The sequence below is a fragment of the Sander lucioperca genome, chromosome 15 (genome assembly GCF_008315115.2).
Source record: "Sander lucioperca isolate FBNREF2018 chromosome 15, SLUC_FBN_1.2, whole genome shotgun sequence".
Classification (NCBI taxonomy): domain Eukaryota; kingdom Metazoa; phylum Chordata; class Actinopteri; order Perciformes; family Percidae; genus Sander; species Sander lucioperca.
Genome location: NC_050187.1, coordinates 25005071 through 25023967, shown reverse-complemented (window position 1 = coordinate 25023967; position 18897 = coordinate 25005071). Strand labels below are relative to the sequence as shown.

General features: G+C 41.4%; 1 protein-coding gene across 2 annotated transcripts in view; it reads left to right on the top strand.

Moving 5' to 3' along the window:
- Window positions 1-2525: 2525 nt before the first annotated feature.
- grid1a (glutamate receptor, ionotropic, delta 1a) overlaps window positions 2526-18897 on the top strand; it is a 289882-nt gene continuing 273510 nt past the window's right edge. Inside the window, exons 1-2 of one of the 2 annotated variants that reach the window (XM_031308230.2) lie at window positions 2526-3052; window positions 4719-4874. In XM_031308230.2, the coding sequence (XP_031164090.1) occupies window positions 2974-3052; window positions 4719-4874 (235 nt within the window). In that variant the 5' untranslated portion in view covers window positions 2526-2973. The remainder of the gene's footprint in view (window positions 3053-4718; window positions 4875-18897) is intronic. The other variant, XM_031308223.2, reaches the window with a different exon arrangement.

The window sequence follows — 18897 nt, the reverse complement described above, 5'->3', positions numbered from 1 at the left end:
CAGCAAAACACTGACAGATGCCAACCATTTTTATAATTTGTAAATAATCATTTAGGTGCAATTTTGCACTAAGAACAGAGCCAGTATGAATCAACTGCATAATGATCCCAAAAATGGGTGATTATCCATTGGATGGCCTACTTTCCATGAAAAGGTATTCCCTCTATCATACTAAATCTACTTACTATCTCATAAATACCTTTTCTATATGCAGAGAATAAATATTAGAGGACATATATTATTTTCAACATGCCTCTCTGATACATGGTAGTGGCTAACATAGGATAAGATAGCAAAACTTACCACTTACACTTATATATATATATATCATATCCACATATCCTGACTATATGGAGCCTCAGCTTGTTCCATCACAGCTTACATGTGAACCAGAAACAATCACATGATGCTATATGTATTTCACATGCAACATAAATGTTATTGGACAGCTTCATTGCAGCTTATAGGTGGTAGTCAGATGAAACCCATTTGTATTATTCTTATGCAGATTTTGCACAAGTTTCACAACATGTATTACTCAGAAGAGGAGAGAGGTAGAGAAATGGCAGATTTGCATCACATACAAAGAATGAAGCCTTTTCAAGAGCTGTGTCACCAGTTAAAATGAAGAATTGTATGATGAAATCTCAACAACATAATTGTTTCATAGATAAATGAAATTACCTGATTTATTCCCCTGCTGGGATGTGGTGAATTGTTAATGGAATTGTGGATGCCTGTCATTTTAAAACCCAAATCTCAAGGTTCATGTTTCAGTTTTGATTCCCTTGGAATGATTCTAGATTGAGCTACTGTGTCATGGGAACTGTAATTAGGATCAAAGGGCAATAATTCCTATGTTTCTTTCCTGTTTTTGTCAAATCTATTGCTCCATATAAACTCTGAAATTTGGCACTGATATGTGAGTTAGCATTATATTCAGACATAAATACTGTTAAGTTGCACTTTTTAGATATTAATGTTATGGGCGCTTTGTTCTGAAAAGCAATGTGTTTTAAATTGCATTTTCATCTTCCCCTTAATCCTATTTTGTATCAATCTAAATCACAGAAATTCCATGAATCGTTATGAAAAATGTAAACGTTTTGCGCAAACACAGCTGCAATATCAATATATGGCCAGCAGGGGTAGTGTGTGATTTTACAACAACTTTGGAGGCATGGATGTTTATTTCTCTGTTGCAATGAAAACAAGATGATTACCATGATACATGTGAGACTTTGACGTGAGAGTGATGTGGATTTATTTAGTTTTGTCTATGAAAGAAAGAAAAAAAGGGCTGCAGTGTGGGTAAAACATTATTCTCCCAGTTATGGTTTGCTTCCAATATTGAAAGCAGTCCTTGGAAAGAAAACAAAATCAACAAATAAACAAGCATTGAGGTATGTCGTAGACTGTGAGATCGCTGACTCGCTCTGCTCTACAGGTGCCTTTTTTCTTGGACTAGTGCAGGTTAGTGAGGGAGCTGTCCTCTGTCGGTGGTGCTGAAAGTTTATGCTCTGCGCCTCTGACAGACGTAACCAAACAATTAAAAGATATTTCCGTTTTTATTGCAGTCACGAAAAATATCCTTTAATTGTAAGATTATGCCTATCTAGAAACTCCGTCTCTTGCACGACTTCTTCCTCTTCTTCACAGCTCTGCACACGCCTGGCATTGCTCAAACATAACGGGGACCCAGTAAGAATTACTGGCACCCTGTAGTCTAAATCACACACAACAAACTATCCTTTAAATGAGCCCCAATGCCCTAATCCCGCGATAAAAAAACAACAAGGGCGTACATTTTGCTAAAGCAACAATCAATTAATCAAGTCATGCAGCTATAACACAACATTGGGCTATTTGTGTTTGTTCCTCTGCAAAATGCTCCTCCGGTAACTCAGTGTCAGCTGTGCCCCGGTTCAGTCAGGCGTTGTGGCTTCTGTCACGTCTGTCCCTCATCGATCAGCCCTCGCCGAGGAACATGGTTTGTAAATCCTTTTCTCTGCCACATCAGCTGCGGTCCGTCGCAAGTGAAGTACTACGCTGAAAATGTGTCTCAGCCGCTCTGTGCCCTCACACCATCACTGGAAAACGGCAACTTCTCCAAAAGTAAACTGTTTACACCGCCATCGACTTTTCATCTCTCGAGCCAATTTATGTTTGGTTTTGCGCGTGAGCTTTGTCAGCACTTGTCTTTCTTTTCAGTATATAGGCTGATAGACTTTTTGTTACCTCCAATCATGTGTTTAAATAGGATATCTGCTCTTCAAGCGTCTTTCTCCGGCTAGTCCAAATCATTTCTACCCAGCTTGTCGGGACAGCAGCTGAGTCGTGAAGTCTCTGCAGTCACGTGATCGAGACAGAACTGAAGTGTGTGTGTGTGTGTGTGTGTGTGTGTGTGTGTGTGTGTGTGTGTGTGTGTGTGTGCGTGCGTGTGCGTGCGTGTGTGTGTGTGTGTGTGTGTGTGTGTGTGTGTGTGTGCGTGCGTGCGCGTGCGTGTGTGTGTGTGTGTGTGTGTGTGTGTGTGTCTGTGTTTTAGTAGACTAGTGTGTATGTGAGCGTCTCTCCGTGTGTAGTTAGAGGGGTGTCCCTCCTCCGCATTTTTTGCTGCTTGCCACGCTTTAGACGCCGGAGCGCAGGGAGAGAGGCGAGAGTGAGATAGGTAACGCCGGTCTCTCTCACCGGGCTACCTTCAGTCATACCTCGGGTCCCCGTCGGTTCTTCCTCGTCTTTTTGATCCCACCTTCCTGCGGTCTGCTTGTTTTTGTTGGTTAAAAAAAAAGAGGAAAAAAACTGATCATTTCTGTAGGGTTTCATGCGGGTCTGGTCTGCCAGGAGGAGGACCGCGGTTCTGTTTTGCACTGGGTTTTGATCCTCTTTTTTTTTTCTTTTTCTTTGGGTGCTCCATTTGGACAGTACAGGACAGCCGAGCAGAGCTTGGATGAGCCGCTTCGCTCAAATCCCGAGATGGAGTTGCTGCTGATCTGCCTTTCCCTGTGGATATTGCAGTGCAATTCGGCCAAAGCGGACTCCATCATACATATCGGTAAGTGTCCGACAAAACAGCACGCTGTTTGGTTAGACAGGTGTAAAGACAAAGCGTGCGGGGATAAAGCTCAGCCAGTGCATACTGTGTTGATCACAGGGTTTTGGTGAGAGGGCGGGATAAATAGTCAATTCAGCTTGTATTCTGTGTTTAAGCAAGACTTTGACTCACATGCGAGTTGAAAAGTTGGCGTTTTGTAAGCGGCCATGCCGTTGACCTTTACTGCCACAGCTATTTTCTGTATGTATTACAGTTATTTAGTTTAGCCTATTTCTGCACGCATGTCTTACACTTTTCGATGGCAAATTAACGCATTAATGCTAGCTTCAGATCTAAATCTCACCACTGTCGGCCTCTAAATTGCAATTTTGTATTCAAAACACGGACTACAGTAAGAAGGCCTGTATCGTCGAAGCTTTGACGAAATTAATGTCTAATAGCCAAATGGCTGAGGCTTTTTTAGACCAAGCTACCTCTTGTCTGTAACCGACAAGCCTCAACTTTCACCGGAACGTGACTGCAATGTCAATAACAAGAGAGAGGGAATGTCAGTGGAGTTTCGATTTAGAGATGCAAAACGCATAGAGCCTCCTTGTTCTCAAACTTAAAACCAGAGCTGCCATTTTTTCAGAAATGGGGGAATGCGTTAAACTCATAATGCTGTTCAAATGATTCTGTTTGTCCCTAAACATCGCATTGCATGTCACAGTTTTAAAATACATACATGATCCACACGCACAAACACACAAACACACAAACACACACACAAGCACACACACACACACACACACACACACACACACACACACACACACACACACACACACACACACACACACACACACACACACATTGAGTAATTGCTTTGGTTTGTGTCCCTTTTTCATGCACACAGCTACGTAGCCACTTATAATGTCTATCTGTAATCTCAGATAAAAATATAAAAATATCAATGTCACTGTGAGCAAATTCGTCTCGGTGCCCCTCCGCTGCTGCTGTAGCTGCTGCTGCTGGTGTTCACTGTTTACTGCAACAGTCTGGCAAGCAGCAGGTGCTCAGTCACTGGCTTAATACTGAGGTGGGACTCCATCCAGATAATATTGGCTGATGCCTCGCATAACGTTAGGGTACCCCAATTATACTTTTCATTTCCTGAAACCTTTTTTGTGATATATTATGTGCGTCTCCCAATAGCAGCTGATGCCATAAACAGAGGAAGAAAGAAGGGGAAAGAGGGGAGGGGGAGAGACAGAGAGACAGTTAAGCTTCAGCATGCCTCCCACACTATGCCTATAATGCTTATTGGCTAGTGTGCCATCGATCTAGTAGACACGACAGCCATTTCTTTTCTAATTCTGGCTACTTTATGCATCAAAGTAGTTTTTGTGATGTGGCCGTGTCGCTCTCCATGGTGCTGAAATCTTGAGACGCACATATTGCGCAAGGCGAAATAAACCACAAAAAGATATATTCCACTTGCAATTATAAAAGTATGCATCCCTTTGACCTGTTTTGGACAATAACATTAAAAGCTTCTATTTCGTATGTAATATAGCGATGGTCCATTAATGAAGGTACAACTCATTTACTACTTCCTCCACCTTCAACTCTACTTCACCTCTTCGCGTTTTCTCTCGAAATAACCTGTGATTATTTAATTCAACAGGTGCCATATTCGAGGAAAACGCTGGCAGAGATGACGAGATTTTCCAACTTGCCATCTCAGATCTGAGTCTGAACGATGACATTCTGCAGAGCGAGAAAATCACCCACTCTGTGAAACTTATCGAGCCAAACAACCCTTTCCAGGCTGTGCAGGAAGGTAAGCGCGATTCCCCCAATCGCAATACATTTCCCCTGCTATTTAATTTGATTACTTGGGCCCACATGGCACGTCAAAAAGGCAGTCTCCTTTGCTCAGTCGCTTTTAGTTATGAGCAGGCAAGAAGGCTGATGGTAAAAGTCTTGACTGCCTTGATCTTGCACGTTTTTTGGGCCATGAGCTGATGTTGTTCATTTCACATGTTGATCAGTCAGTGTGGTTTCTCGGGTATATTGATGATAATCCATGTGCCTCTGTGAGTACAATGCAATGGCTGTGTGTGTGTGTGTGTGTGTGTGTGTGTGTGTGTGTGTGTGTGTGTGTGTGTGTGTGTGTGTGTTTTGCCATCTGCAAAGTGCTGTGCCTCTGTACTAAAGCAAGGTGTCTTCTGTGGTTGAAAAGCTAGGTGGAAGCATTGAGTTAGAGCACAGCAGCTAAGGATATGTTACGTGCAATACAAATCATTTGATCAGATGATCAAATATAATTCCAGCACCAATACTCACTTCTGTAATTGCAGGAGAGAAAAATATTTCTAGTTTTTATGTCTCCTTTGAAGGATGAGCACCACAATCATGTTCATGCACATTTATCACCCTTCAGCCTTTTTCCTTGAAATGTCTGAAATGCCTCATTTGGATTCCGCATGAGTGCTTAGAATGCACACACCTCCACAAACCAGACAGGAAATTAGCAATGAAATTATTTTAGTCAAGGTCATCTCGCTCAGTCACTGAAAGGTACTGCCATACAGTTCACTGCAAAAAGTGATTAAAAATTCTAACTTAATCATTAAGACTTTAATAGGTTCATAGGGACCTTCAAATGCTGTTTATGTTCCCTGCACTTAGTTACCAGCCTGTACTTTTCCCCCACAAAGTTGCACAAAGGCCTTGATGAGTCATTGCTATTCATAGTGCCCTTGTCAGGCACAGAAAGATAATATGGCATGCCTTTTAAAGAAAAAAGTACTTGATCCCTCAATAGTGAAATTCCATTTTATTGTTATAATTATCCCATGTCATTTAGCTGTGGTCTTCAACGATGTCACAGATATCTAGTATTATAATTCACATTACTTTTGTAAACTTAAATCCTGATTGGGCTCACATGAAGCAAAGTGGCATTCAGGCTCTTTAAATAAACCTGAAGTATACAGAGGAGATAATCCAGGTTGCTACTGCAGAGATAAACTAAAAAAGATGGCTAGTTTGCCAGTCGATGTAGCTTGGGATACAAAAGTATAGTAATTAAACGACTTTCCAGCAAATAATTTGCCATTAGACTTGGTAGAGAATATGCACACTGAACTCTTATTAATGATCTTAAAGTTGTTTTATTGACAATCCCCCAGATAATATTATAATTACATTACACTGTGTTATAACACAATGACATGCCTGTACAGAAGCCTAAGGACATACATAAGTTGTTAATGGTGCTGTACAAAACATAAAGGATGTGAATAGAGTTTTTCCTCGCCACTGTCGCAATAGCCACTGCTAATGCTTGCTCTTGGGGGAACTATTGGAATTGTTGGGGCTTTATAGAGTGTGGTCTAGACCTACTCTATCTGTAAAGTGTCTCGAGATAACTCTTGTTATGATTTGATACTATAAATAAAATTGAATTGAATTGAATTGAATTGAATTGAATTGAATTTGTAACTGCAGAGCTTTTTATTGCTCATTGAAAATTATTCAGAGCTTACTTCCTCTGCTTGAATTGCCTTTCGTTAGCCTTGATTGGGTATCATTTAACATGATTAATTGCTGTTTACGGTTAGGCTCCTGATTATCAAATATTCACAGAAGTGGGTGATTAGTGATTAGTTTCTGGTGAGCGTTTAATAATGTGCAGTCGTTGACGTGAGAATCAATGGGTGGCCCCGGACTCTTGCACTAGACACAAGGCAGGGTTGTGAGTGTTGAGTGACAACTGGGATAAGTTGACCTTTTGTTTCGCTCTTTTGTTCACTGTCATCCCACGGCAGTGACAGGAGCTTGGCAAATAGGGAGGGGTGGGTGGAGGTAAACAGGGAGTGGGTGGTGGGGTGGATGGAGAAGATAGTGGCTGTAGAAAAGAAGAAAAGCATGGAAATTAAGGGTGAGAAGAGCAATGAGGATAAAAAATACCCATGAGTACCAGTAGAGAGAGGAGAATTATGATCAAGACCTGAATAAACATGAGTGGACAAAACGAGAGCATGAGGAGAGTTAAGATAGGAGTGAGGTGATGAGGAAAATTTGCCAGCCAAGTGAGAGGAGTAGTTGCAGTGTCATATTTGTCCTTTGGCTTTCTTTGTCCTTGCACTGGTTGAACATATATTAACGAGGATGTCACTCCGACACCATGCACACAGAAACACTCAACTATTCAGTTCTTTCCATGCTCTTATCGTTTAAAGATGACAGCTCAAGGCTGGATATACTGCTTGACCACACACCTGGCAGATACTGTCCTATTTATAGACTGGAGCAATTGGAGAGGATGAATAGGGTGATTTTAACACCGGGATCAAAAACTCAGAATAATATCTATCTATTTTGGTAATAGCTTATCTGATCACAAGGTTTTTAGATGCCATTAGCTTGCAATACTGTCACAGAATGTGGTTAGTGGAACAGCCCCACCCCATATTTATTACATTTCCCCTCAGTTCTCGTACTTTATAGAGATCAAGATAAGGCACTGGCAAGGATGATAACAAATGCATAAACTATGCACGATTTAACTGCATGTACTGCCATTCTGATCAATTTTAATGTTAATGCCTCACTTATCTCGTAACAGCCAGTCATCACTCGGGAGAGCCAATCTGGATCTTGCAGGGACGGGAGCATCAGCAAAGTCTGTAATAACCTGAGAAAGTTGAAGTTCAGAGCATGACCACAGCCTATTAAAGGAGAACTCCGGGCAATTTTTATGTTAATCTTGATCGCTATAATTATATGAGTACTGTCGATAGCAAGAAAAACGAACAGAATCGGTCCTAGCAAACTGGAGTTGCTGCAGCTAATGCCCATAGCTCCCAGTTAGCTAAAATGGCAGTTTTGGGGGTATATTCTAAAGAGTGCCTTTGTGCCTCTTAACAGACACAAAATGCAATTATAATGTATGTGCAACATGAACAGGGCTCTTACGTGACAACAAAATGCGTTTTCAACTCAGACATCCTGCCGCTAGCTCGTCCTGCTAGCTGCCAGCTGCTAGCTGCCGTCTAGGATGAGTGTATTCAGCCAGGCTTCGATGATAATCATCATGCAGCAGTTTCATGTGTATTTGTAGCTCATCTATTGTGCGTGACATCGATCTGGCGTTGGTGAGTAGGAGTCTTGGCAGTTGCGATTTGTGTGGTAGTTTCATTAGCCGGGTTAGCAGGCCCGACCGGCGTCCTTGCTTCTCCTTCCTCCCCGCCTTCCTCGCCTGCCGCGGCTGACAACAATACAACTACATGGAAACGGGATAAATGAGGCCGGTCGGGCCTGCTAACCTAGTCTTTCTGAGAATATAGTTCCCAGTTTATATACAGTTAGAAGATGGCTGTGTCTCATGTGACCTTGTTATTTGTACACCCTGTGACTATACAAATCACAACATGTAAATAGGAACATGTTGGCGTTATTTTGTCACTTATTCGGAGCAGTAGGCTAGCTGGAACCGATTACCTTCAGGATCCGTGCTAGGCTAAGCTACTGGTGGAGCCGTCAGAAAGAGCTACAACACGAACAGAGATGAGAAGGGTATGTATGGACTTATCTAACTCTGGGGGTTACTGTGAATAAGCTAAAGTCCCAATAAGGCGGCGTGTTCCTTTAAGAGAACTTGCAGTGCACTTCTTTTTTTTCTCTTTTTCCTCAATAAAAAAAATGTAAATAATGGCTTTGAAAGTGTTGGCATGGGTAATGTAATATCTTCCATCTGATTGTCTGCTTGACAACTCATCACTTGCTGTGCTCTAAACGTGATGGAATGCTGCCATTTCGCTATCATTGTCCCGTTGATTTTAATAATGCTGCATAAATCTTGTTAATGGATTTGTTTTTGTTTTTTAATGTCTTATGTGGGACTGTGTCTTTACCGGCTCTACACGAGGGGGGGGGGTGATGATCAGGTCATTTTACCAGCTACTGTTAATTACCCAGTGGTTATTTTAATTCGTCATAAGCTCCCCAATGGGCTGTATAAAGGCCTGCTGGTACCCTAATCAGCTAAGTGATGTTGCGGCAGAGGTATACCTTTTACCATTTAGTCCCTCACAGTGTAAGCCCCACTACTCAGCATCCTGTCATCTTAACCTTTGTTGGTTGCACACTGTTGGTCCAGTTTGTGGTAAAGAAAATTAACTATTAGAAAGGCTGAGTATTAGGCCTACTCTTTTTAGCCATTCCATAATAATAATAATAATAATAATAATAATAATCCGGTGATTCCAGACTAGACAGGCTACTTCTGCTGTTGCCACAGGGTAACTGGAAAGATTAGCTCAGCCAGTTTAAAAAATATGATTTGGTTATAAATACATCCACACGTTTGTATTTAAGAAGTAAATAAACACATGATAGACTTACAAACTGGTGTAGCTGATCTTCATTATATTTATTGTCAGATTAACCAAATATCTACCAGCTATGATAGGCTGACTCTACAGGGCACGCCTCCCCCTAGAGCCCACCCAGTCGAAACTGATTAGGTAGCATATAAGCAGAACATTTAATTTATATGAAAAGTAATGCAAAAATTGTTGAACACGTCCGTCTTCTGCCACTCCAAAATGGTTCAGTAGCACAAAAAACAAAACCAACCAGCGGCTAAGGATTTGTCCGGATTTTGGATTGGTTGAACGAACGCTGAGACACACAAACAAACACACTTGAAAATGGATGTCGTGCCTCCTGATAGCCTGAAAAGTTGTGTCTTGAACTTGTGCCATCCTATTGGTTTAAGCTTCTGATAACACAGTGAGAGATGCCCACATTGCTGCTGGGCTTGTGTGGACTGTTCTTGCATTTGTTGTGAAAAAGTGCAACGAAGAATGTGTGATTAACAGTATATCACAGGGCTTGCACGTGTTGGTATTGTATTTGTGCAAAGTGCCATGTTTTTATGTGTTGTGGATATTATTGCAGTGCTGTATGTTAAGTGTTGTGATTGTTTGGTTCCCTGCTGATTGCTTACTCTACATTACTGTTATACTTGATTGTTGTCTGCTTCCTTACAACTCATCTTATCTCCTCGAAGAGACTCCCAATGCAAAATTCTACTTCTTTGTCACACTGCACCTGTTATGTAATGGACAGTGCAGTTCTGTGGATTACAAACCTATACTTGTCCCTCTATACCTATGCCATTCACACCATACAGTGTGGATGACACAAGGGAGGCCCAATGGAACCTGTAGTCCGCTGTGGAATGACACACACACAAAAGAATATGTATTCCTCCAGCTTTTCTTTTAGAATAGCCAGAGTCAGCGATGTCTGGCAACTGCTGCAGAAAGAGAGAGACGAATGAAGGAAGGGAGACAGAGGGAGGTCATGGCTGTTAAATGCTGGATCTGCTTAGTATAGGCCTACAGGTTTTGTCCTCTGTGCTGCACAGGAACAGCTGGTCAGTATGACTCTCCTGCAGTGGGATATCTCTGTGTCACATACATTTGGCAGTTCTCAAAGTACTCTTAAAAGGACCACAGAGACATTTCTAAGTATCCAATTATAAAAATTGAAAAAACATGAAGACTTTGAAAGATTATGGCTTTTGAGTCAGAAGGCTCGGTCTGCTGATTAACTTCGAGAAAAACGTCAATTCACTTAAATGCCACGTCTGATCTGTATTCAAAGGAATCATCGGCAGCGTGCTAAATGTCACCATGAGCAGGGATTTTAGTAATCTTCTAATTTAAGTAAACAGGGCCAGTGTTTTTTTGAAGCACAGAGACATTTTTTTTTCCAAATACAATATAAATAAATAAAGAGAGTGAGAGCAATGCACTGCTTTGCTCGCTGTAATATTTCAACAGATTTTTTTGCAGGTATTTTAAGAAAGTTATGTTTGATTTAAACAGAATTAGTGTATTGAGCAAATTAGAAAGTGGCAGTCATGCTGGGCCTTTTCTGCATTTATGTATTCATCACACTCCCCATGCTGCCAGCAGACAGCTGAGGGCTGATTTCAAAGTATTCTCATCGCTTTTCACACTGGCATGTTTGATTGAGGATGTTCTGGGGGTCATTGTGTATAAGGCTGACTAATGGCTTCTGGGTGGTATGATGGTTGTCTGTCTCTGAAGGACAAATGCAGGAAAAACACATTTGAAAAGCGGATACATTTTGAATACAAATCTTGATTAATGTGCAACTGTTTGTTCCTCCTTTGATGCGCACACATTTCTAAAATTTGGCATCAGAGAATATTATTTGGGTCATTTAGCACTGTCAGACAATGACATCAAACTATCAGGCGACCAAATTCATCCTGGCCTGTTCCTGTAATTGTTGTTTGAAAGACATTTACCACCTGTATTGATTTTACGATATGACAGCAGCATCTGATGTACGAGGAATGGCTTAAAGACCAAAAAATGTATGGCTATCAGAACACCTGCTTGCATGCCATACATAACTCAACAGGCTGCCATTACACATACACATGACCCCACAACATATGCTTTCCCTTTCACAGGTCTCTCAGCCCCATGTCTTATTCATGTTCCTGTCTTCTCTGGTGTGACAGATTTATAACGAGCTGTAGAGAACACTGTGACAGATGTTAGTGCATTGCCACGACCCCCAAACAGCTCCCAACCACTGCTGGGGATTGGCCATCAATACTACTCTACCTGTTAGAGCGAGAGGGACTGAGAGAGAGAGAGAGAGAGAGAGAGAGAGAGAGAGAGAGAGAGAGAGAGAGACAGAGAGAGAGAGAGAGAGAGAGAGACAGAGACAGAGAATGCCCAAAGTAGATGTCCTGTCCAATCAGATTGATGCAGATGAGCCCTCCGGCCTCTGTCCGTTCCGTTGTAATACATCGCAGTCCCACATGATACGATCATCATTTCTCTTTGAACACACTGTTATGCATCGACTTTATTGAGCTGCTGAGATGACAGCGACTGGGAGGGTGGCTGAGGTAGAGTGGGTGTATCAATGGTCAGGGAGGATTTGCTTGTTTGTGCATCGTGATATGAATATATGCCTTTACGTGTGTATGCTATGATGTATTGTGGTGGTTTTATAGACACAGGTTCGCGTTTGTAGATGTTTTTGAAAAATGGTGCTGGTTTGGTGGGAGGTAGTGTGTGGTGATAATAGTCCGGGAATTGCAGGGTGTAACCCCCCCTCCACTCACTTCTGATGCTGACTAGCTCAAAGGAAAGTGTGTATAATTTACTACCCACCACCTGCACCATTGGCAGCAAGAAGACTTCATTCCAGGAAGGAAGACAAGGAGCAGAAAATCAGCCCCCAAGAAAATCCTTTTAGGGAGTCAGCCAAAGAAATGCTGCGCAGCTATCTCCGACTTTACACTCTTTTCAGACAGACGGAGGAGGGAGATGTAGGGGGTGAGATGTGGGGTGGAATTGGAGTCTTAGTATGGGTAAAACGGTGAAGCAGAGTGAACTGGTGAGCAAGCGTGATGATGAGGGCGAAAGCAGGATGATGGAGATGGCAGAAGGCAGAGGGAAAGATAATGCGGGGGAAAAAAGAAGCAGAGGCTGTGAAATTTGGGGCCTTATGGAAGACAAGAGGGGCGAAGTCATTCGAAACTGCAGACTCGGCTCACTAGCCTCATTGATGAAGAGATGCCAAAATGTATTTGGGAGCCATTGGTTACATTACTGCCCACAGACACGGATATCGAGTGGGACCATCTGTCATAAGACTCCCTCCAAATTCTTACTCGCTGAGTATCTGACTCTCTGTCTCTCTCTCACTGCCATGGGCCTCTACAATGCCCAGGCAACATGGATTTTATCCAAAGATGAGGCTAAGCTAGTGCGTAAGCCCTCTCCGAGTGAAATCAAAACCCAGCTTAAACCTCATGAGTGAAAGCCTAAAAGAGTGTAGAGGGTGAAACATGCAGGCATCACTGAAAACTGGGTCAAATATGCATCCTAAGATGTAATTCAAACAGTTTGGCTAAGGAGTAAGTATGTTACTCTATTCTACATTGAAAATCATCACAAGCCATTGCAATATAACTCAGCTTTTTTGAACTCATAATGATAAACATAATAATATATTCTTTGACTCACTCATTTAATTGCTCATTCATGTTGTGTTTTCCCTTTTACTGTAACAGTACATGATCCATGACAGCTGTTACTCTCTTTTACATGGGATGTTTAACCTGTTATTGCCTGTAAATGCAATTTATTGGAATAGTGATAAAAAACACACCAGAGCCCAGACAGATTGTCTCAGCTGAAGATAAGTCTCAGATAAAGAATGAATTTGTAATTGTTTCGAAAACATGAGCTGAGTACATATTTCAGAATTACAGTTAGTAGGCCACGATTTGTCATGTTATCTATCTATTACATCACCATTCTGTTGTACTAACCCATTACAAGTATGTGAGTCCTCCTTAGGTCCTATCAAAGCTAGGTGTTATTGTTAGGTTTTAATCATCACTAGAACAAGCTTTTGAAATCCCACGCCACAGAATTCATTGAATCTCTCCTTTTCCTTTAATTATCTCAATGTAAAGAGCAATTCATTAGATGGCTTTATTCAGCAGAAGAAAAGAAAACACACCAACGTGACCAGCTCATGTTTGTCCCTCCAATTGACGACAGGCATATTTCTCTACAGAAGTGGTTCCTAAAACCATGGCAACCTTTTTATAATTATTTTTGCACAGAGTTTAAAGACATATCCTAAACTTTAAAGTAAGAATCATACCATGAATATGTATATGTTGCAAATTACTTTGGTCTGATGTCCATTGTGATGGCCACCCCTGCCATCAGCTGAAGCCACAAAGGCACTCCACAGTGCTTTGACATTTTACCTCTGAGCTAGGTGCACAACCCAGACTCTTATCATCAGTTAAACATGTGTTCAATTTCATGGCAATCCATCCAATATGTGTTGATACATTTCACTAAAAAGCACACATATTAACCTCATAATGGCACTAAAGGGAATGTCATGGGATCACCAAAGTCAGAAGGATACATCATCTGGGAACCATGAATGTCTGTACAAAGTTTTGCGCCAATCCGTCAGGTAGATGTTGAGATATTTCACTGGACAAGTGAAATATTCGACCTGGTTGGGATGCTTGATGAAAGGTTGGAGGATCACCAAAGTAATTAGGATTCGCCCTCTAAGGCACCGTCAGTATCTGTTCCAAATTTCATGGTAATCCATCTGGTAGTTATTGAGCTATTTTAGTCTGGGGGACTGATGGACCAACATTGCCATTCTTAAAGCCACAGCGCTAGTGTGGTTAAAGATATATAGATAACAAATAAATCAAAGAAAGCCATATACACAATATGTCCCCCTTAATTAGTGCTAGTAAGAAAATGTAAATGTGTTATCTGTCTATGATTTTACAGTTGCAAATTCATGCATAAAACCACAATTTTTTTACATGCTGAGACAGATTTAACCCATTTGTGCAAATGTGAATGTTGTGAATATTTTCCAAAATCCAAACTTTGTCTCAAAGAGATATATTAGCCACCTTCATGCAGGGTAGAGTCATGGTATTATTGCAGCAGTATTCCGTCCACTGTATATGTATCCTGTTGTACGAGCTGTTAACTGTTAGCTTATCTGCTGTGTCTGTACAGGTCTAATGCCTTCACATTTAGAGGGTAAACTGTGTCTGTGAAAATAATATAGGGTGCTGGATCTTTTCTTCATTTTGTCAGTTGTTTTTTTTAGGTAGTTTTTTTATTAGGTTGAACCAGATTTTTGATCTTTTTTGGGAAGGAAAGTGTGCTCACAGTAACAAAGGTTTCACTATCTGAACTTTTTTTTTCACAGCATAGAAGAGGTTTCAAGCAGGTACTAATGCTTCTGACTGGGCCATTTACCTTTAACCTCAGCTGGATGAAGGTTTTACATGATAAGGAGAAGCACTTCACTCAGAGAAAGAGTTGACGAAAAGAGTAGCATTAATGTGCTGTTTGCCTCTTTAAGCCTTTTCAAACTCAAGGCAATGTGGATGATTCATTATTTCACTTGAACAAGACAGCAGGTTCATCATCTCGCATTATCATGTCATCCTGAGACATGCAGTCATTTTGTTTGCCTTAAACAACATGTTTGCAAAGGATTTTGTTGCGACAGTTTTCCGCTGTCACTTCAATCACTGCATGTTTACTTTTCCCGCAAAGAAATGAGAAGCACATTAGAACTGTGTAAATAATTAGAGTGTATACGTCATAGCGTTTACTGTGTGTGTAATTGAGTGTGTTTTACCTGTCATGTTTGGTACATGTTTGTGTACCTTGCCTTGAATGTTGACATATTTGTGTGTGTTTGTGTGTTATTGTGGGCAGGGGTGTCGGACTGGGGGAAAAATTGGACTAAGTATACTGGGCCCTCATATGAGACGGGGGCACACAAAGATGCTGGAATGAATAGCTGTGGATGCGGGGAAGGGCGCATAGAGGATGCCTATGTATAGGGTCCAGAATGTTGTACCATGTCCCTGATTGTGGGGCTCAAAATCACAACCCCCAAATGTTTCGAAGTCCAGATAGACGTTCACAGAGTTATAGTGATGTTTGTTCGATGTTTGCTCCATATAAAACGCTGGTCCCCTTAAGTAGTACTTCCAGGACAGGAACTACGCTCCCCTGCTTGAAAGTCCTGTGTTTTGGGGTCGATTCATCATACCCCATCCCCACACCCTCCCTATGTGGATTTTCATGGTCTTATACTAGGTGCTCCGGTCATAGGTAGTACGGCCACTAGCGGTTGCTGCCTTATGAATGGTTCATTGGAACAGCCTGATCAATGTGACTGGCTGAGAGAGACTATTTAATCACCACATCCTCCAATCTACTGTATATTCCACTTCACATACATGAACAAAAGCCGATGCCCACACAGTCTATGCGCCCAAGACCTATCGCTTTGCACTTGCGCTTACAAGGTTAAAATAGGGCCCATGGTCTTGTTTGGAACCAGATATGTGGTTTAATTTGCCTTTGATAGTTTAACAATGGTAGATTTTGTGGCGAAGCAAGGTGTTGTAACTCACTGACTCTTATGGCAAAGTTACACCACCATGTTGTCATACCAGTTGTGTCCTCAGAGGGCTGGTCCCACTAGACTAATAAATAACTGACCCCATGCTGGCCTAAGATAACTCTACAGTCATCAGAAATGGGTAACTTACTGTGATCGTCTAGCCAGGGTTAGCGATGTCCTCCAGATAACTGCATACATTTAATATTTGAGCTCAGGATGTGAAGGGACGTGACAAGTGGCTTTAAATAGTATAAGCATATGCCTAGACTCCCACATAAGGGAATTGCATAATGCATTTTCTCATCCATTATATGCCTCCCATATATATATTGAACACAGTGTCCCGATTCTCTGTATGGTTCTTGAAAAAGAGCATCATGAATCAGGATCATTTCTGTTTTTCAATGAGAGGAAAACACTGCAGGTCTAATCTCTAATGCCATGAGGAGGAGGATTTAGCTTCATTTTATCTAAAAAAACATAAGAATCGGCCTTTAAACAACCAGATGGGATCGTATCATCAGTTCAGACAGCAGATTTTTCCCTTGCAATTATTCACAAACAGTTTGCAGAGAGATAAGGGAAATGAGCACAAGAACATTTTTCATACTGGAAAAAGCAAAACCCACCTACTAACTTCCAAACGATGAGGTGCTTGGCTCTTAGGTATGGTGCACTTAGTAACATACCTCCATCGAGATAGAAATTGGCCCCCCCCCCCCCCCCACCTCCCGCCCCAGGCTAAAATAACTCTGGCTCTAGTGAATTTTAACAACTTAAAGCCCTAGTTTTTATTGCCTTCACCACTGGCACAGCAACAAACTGAGTCCTGGGCAACAACAGAAAAAAAGTTTAATCAAATGCTCAGAAGATCTACATTTTCATGAGGTCAAACACAGGAGATACGACAAAAACTTTTAGTATGTACTGAGTCTCCAGCACAACAACAGTATCACATTCAGGAAAAAAAGATGCCTTAAAGGCAGTATGAAAATATACAAAAGAAATGAGTAGGAAGACAAGAGAAGCAGATCACCTCAAGGGGAGTAGGAAAGGAACAGTGGTGGAGGAGGAAGTGGCAGCAGCGATTCAGATCATCTCTCTATCTTTCCCTTTTCTCTTGGACAGCAGGAGGATGTCTATCAAGGCAAAGTCATCTTTTCTGGCAGTGCTAGCTTCCTCCTAGCAACGCCCTGGCAGGCCGTGCAACCAGGAAGAGAGGCTAGGAAAATGAGGCTTCTCCCCATTAAATAGTTGTCCCTCACTGACTCACCGCACGCCCACTCACTGCCATAACACAGCCTCCTTTTAACAGCACAAAAATGGAAGCTCTTAGACACAGTCACATTCATTCCGGCACAAACAGTGTGTGTGCTATTGTCACATGCTTGTATGTGGTTTGTGAGAGAGCTTGTTTGTTATTCCTGCATTGGCAGCATGTTCATTAATTGCAATTCATCAAAAACCACATCAACAAGATGTCAAGATACCACTATGCTGTATGGCCATGATGCACTGTACTGTTGTCTTAATAAGGCATGTTTCTTATATCAGATTGCACTTCCATTGAAATCCACAGATTGGACTGAGCAATCTAATGCCTTAATCCAATGCATCGGTTGATATGGCAACTGCTCCCTTCTCTAGAGAAGAAATTGTCCCCGTCCACCTGTTGACGACGGGAAAAAAAAGGCTGTGAGACATAAGAATGGAAATCTGTTGCGTTTTCAGGCAAGATTAAAATCAAGGCACATGCAAGAGTGCAAGGGAGGCATTATCATTACAACATCCGTCATAGGCGTAATGATATTCTACCTCTCGATAACTGAATAACCGCATGATAAAAATCAGTCACTTGAAGGGGGATGTTTGGAGCTTCTTTTCTTTTCTTTTTTTTTAAATGCCAATGCCGACTCACAAGGGAATTCATATTCTATTTGTCATAATGACTGTGTACTAAGCACTTCCCTTTTCCTTTAAATTAGCCACGCTCATTTCACAAATGCTTGTTATAATACACAATCCTGTGTAGTGTATAAAACAGAGATGGTAGCAGAGGTTAGCGACAGGAATATTCAGCTTTGTTCTGTGTCATGATGAAAAAGAAAGAGAGCGAGCAGTAATGACCCTCTCTCTCTTCAAAGCCCAGAGGAGAGAAATTACATCAGCCTGAAACTCAGAGTTGCTGCATGGTTGTGGCTACTGGGATTTCCTTTGTTTTTCTTGCTTCTTCCAGACTGAGTGGGGATGGAATGGTTGCAGTGTGTGTTTGTGGGTCAATATTTCAAGGGCTGGCTGCTATTTTTATTTGTCATTAATTTAGAATGTGTGTGAACTATCTCTTGAGACCACACATCTGTTCATCTGGTTAGTTAAGTGGAATAAAGTGCTTGAGCTGAATTTGTTTTTAATACTGGTGTGCTTTCCTGAATTTGATCTGAACAATATTAATGTGATTTAACCAAGATCACAGTCGACCTCAACCCCAATAGCCACAAATTCAACACATTATCCATGTTTAATAGTTCTCGGGGCAGATTGTGATAGTTAATTGTTTGGCTCTGTTTGCTTTACCTTCAGAGGGCATTGAAACAAGCTGCTCTTGCTGCTTGCTGGTTTACAGTAAGAACATTTGGAGGGGATTTTTTTTTTTAGGTTGAAAATTCCTGCCTGGCATCAAGTCCATTTGTTAAGGGGCTAATAGCAGCTTTTGTTATGAGCCAGATCCAGATTGTGTTGCTGTTAGTGTTTTAATGTTTGCAAATATTAATGCATGTGTATGGCTGTGTGTATGGCTGTGTGTGTGTGTG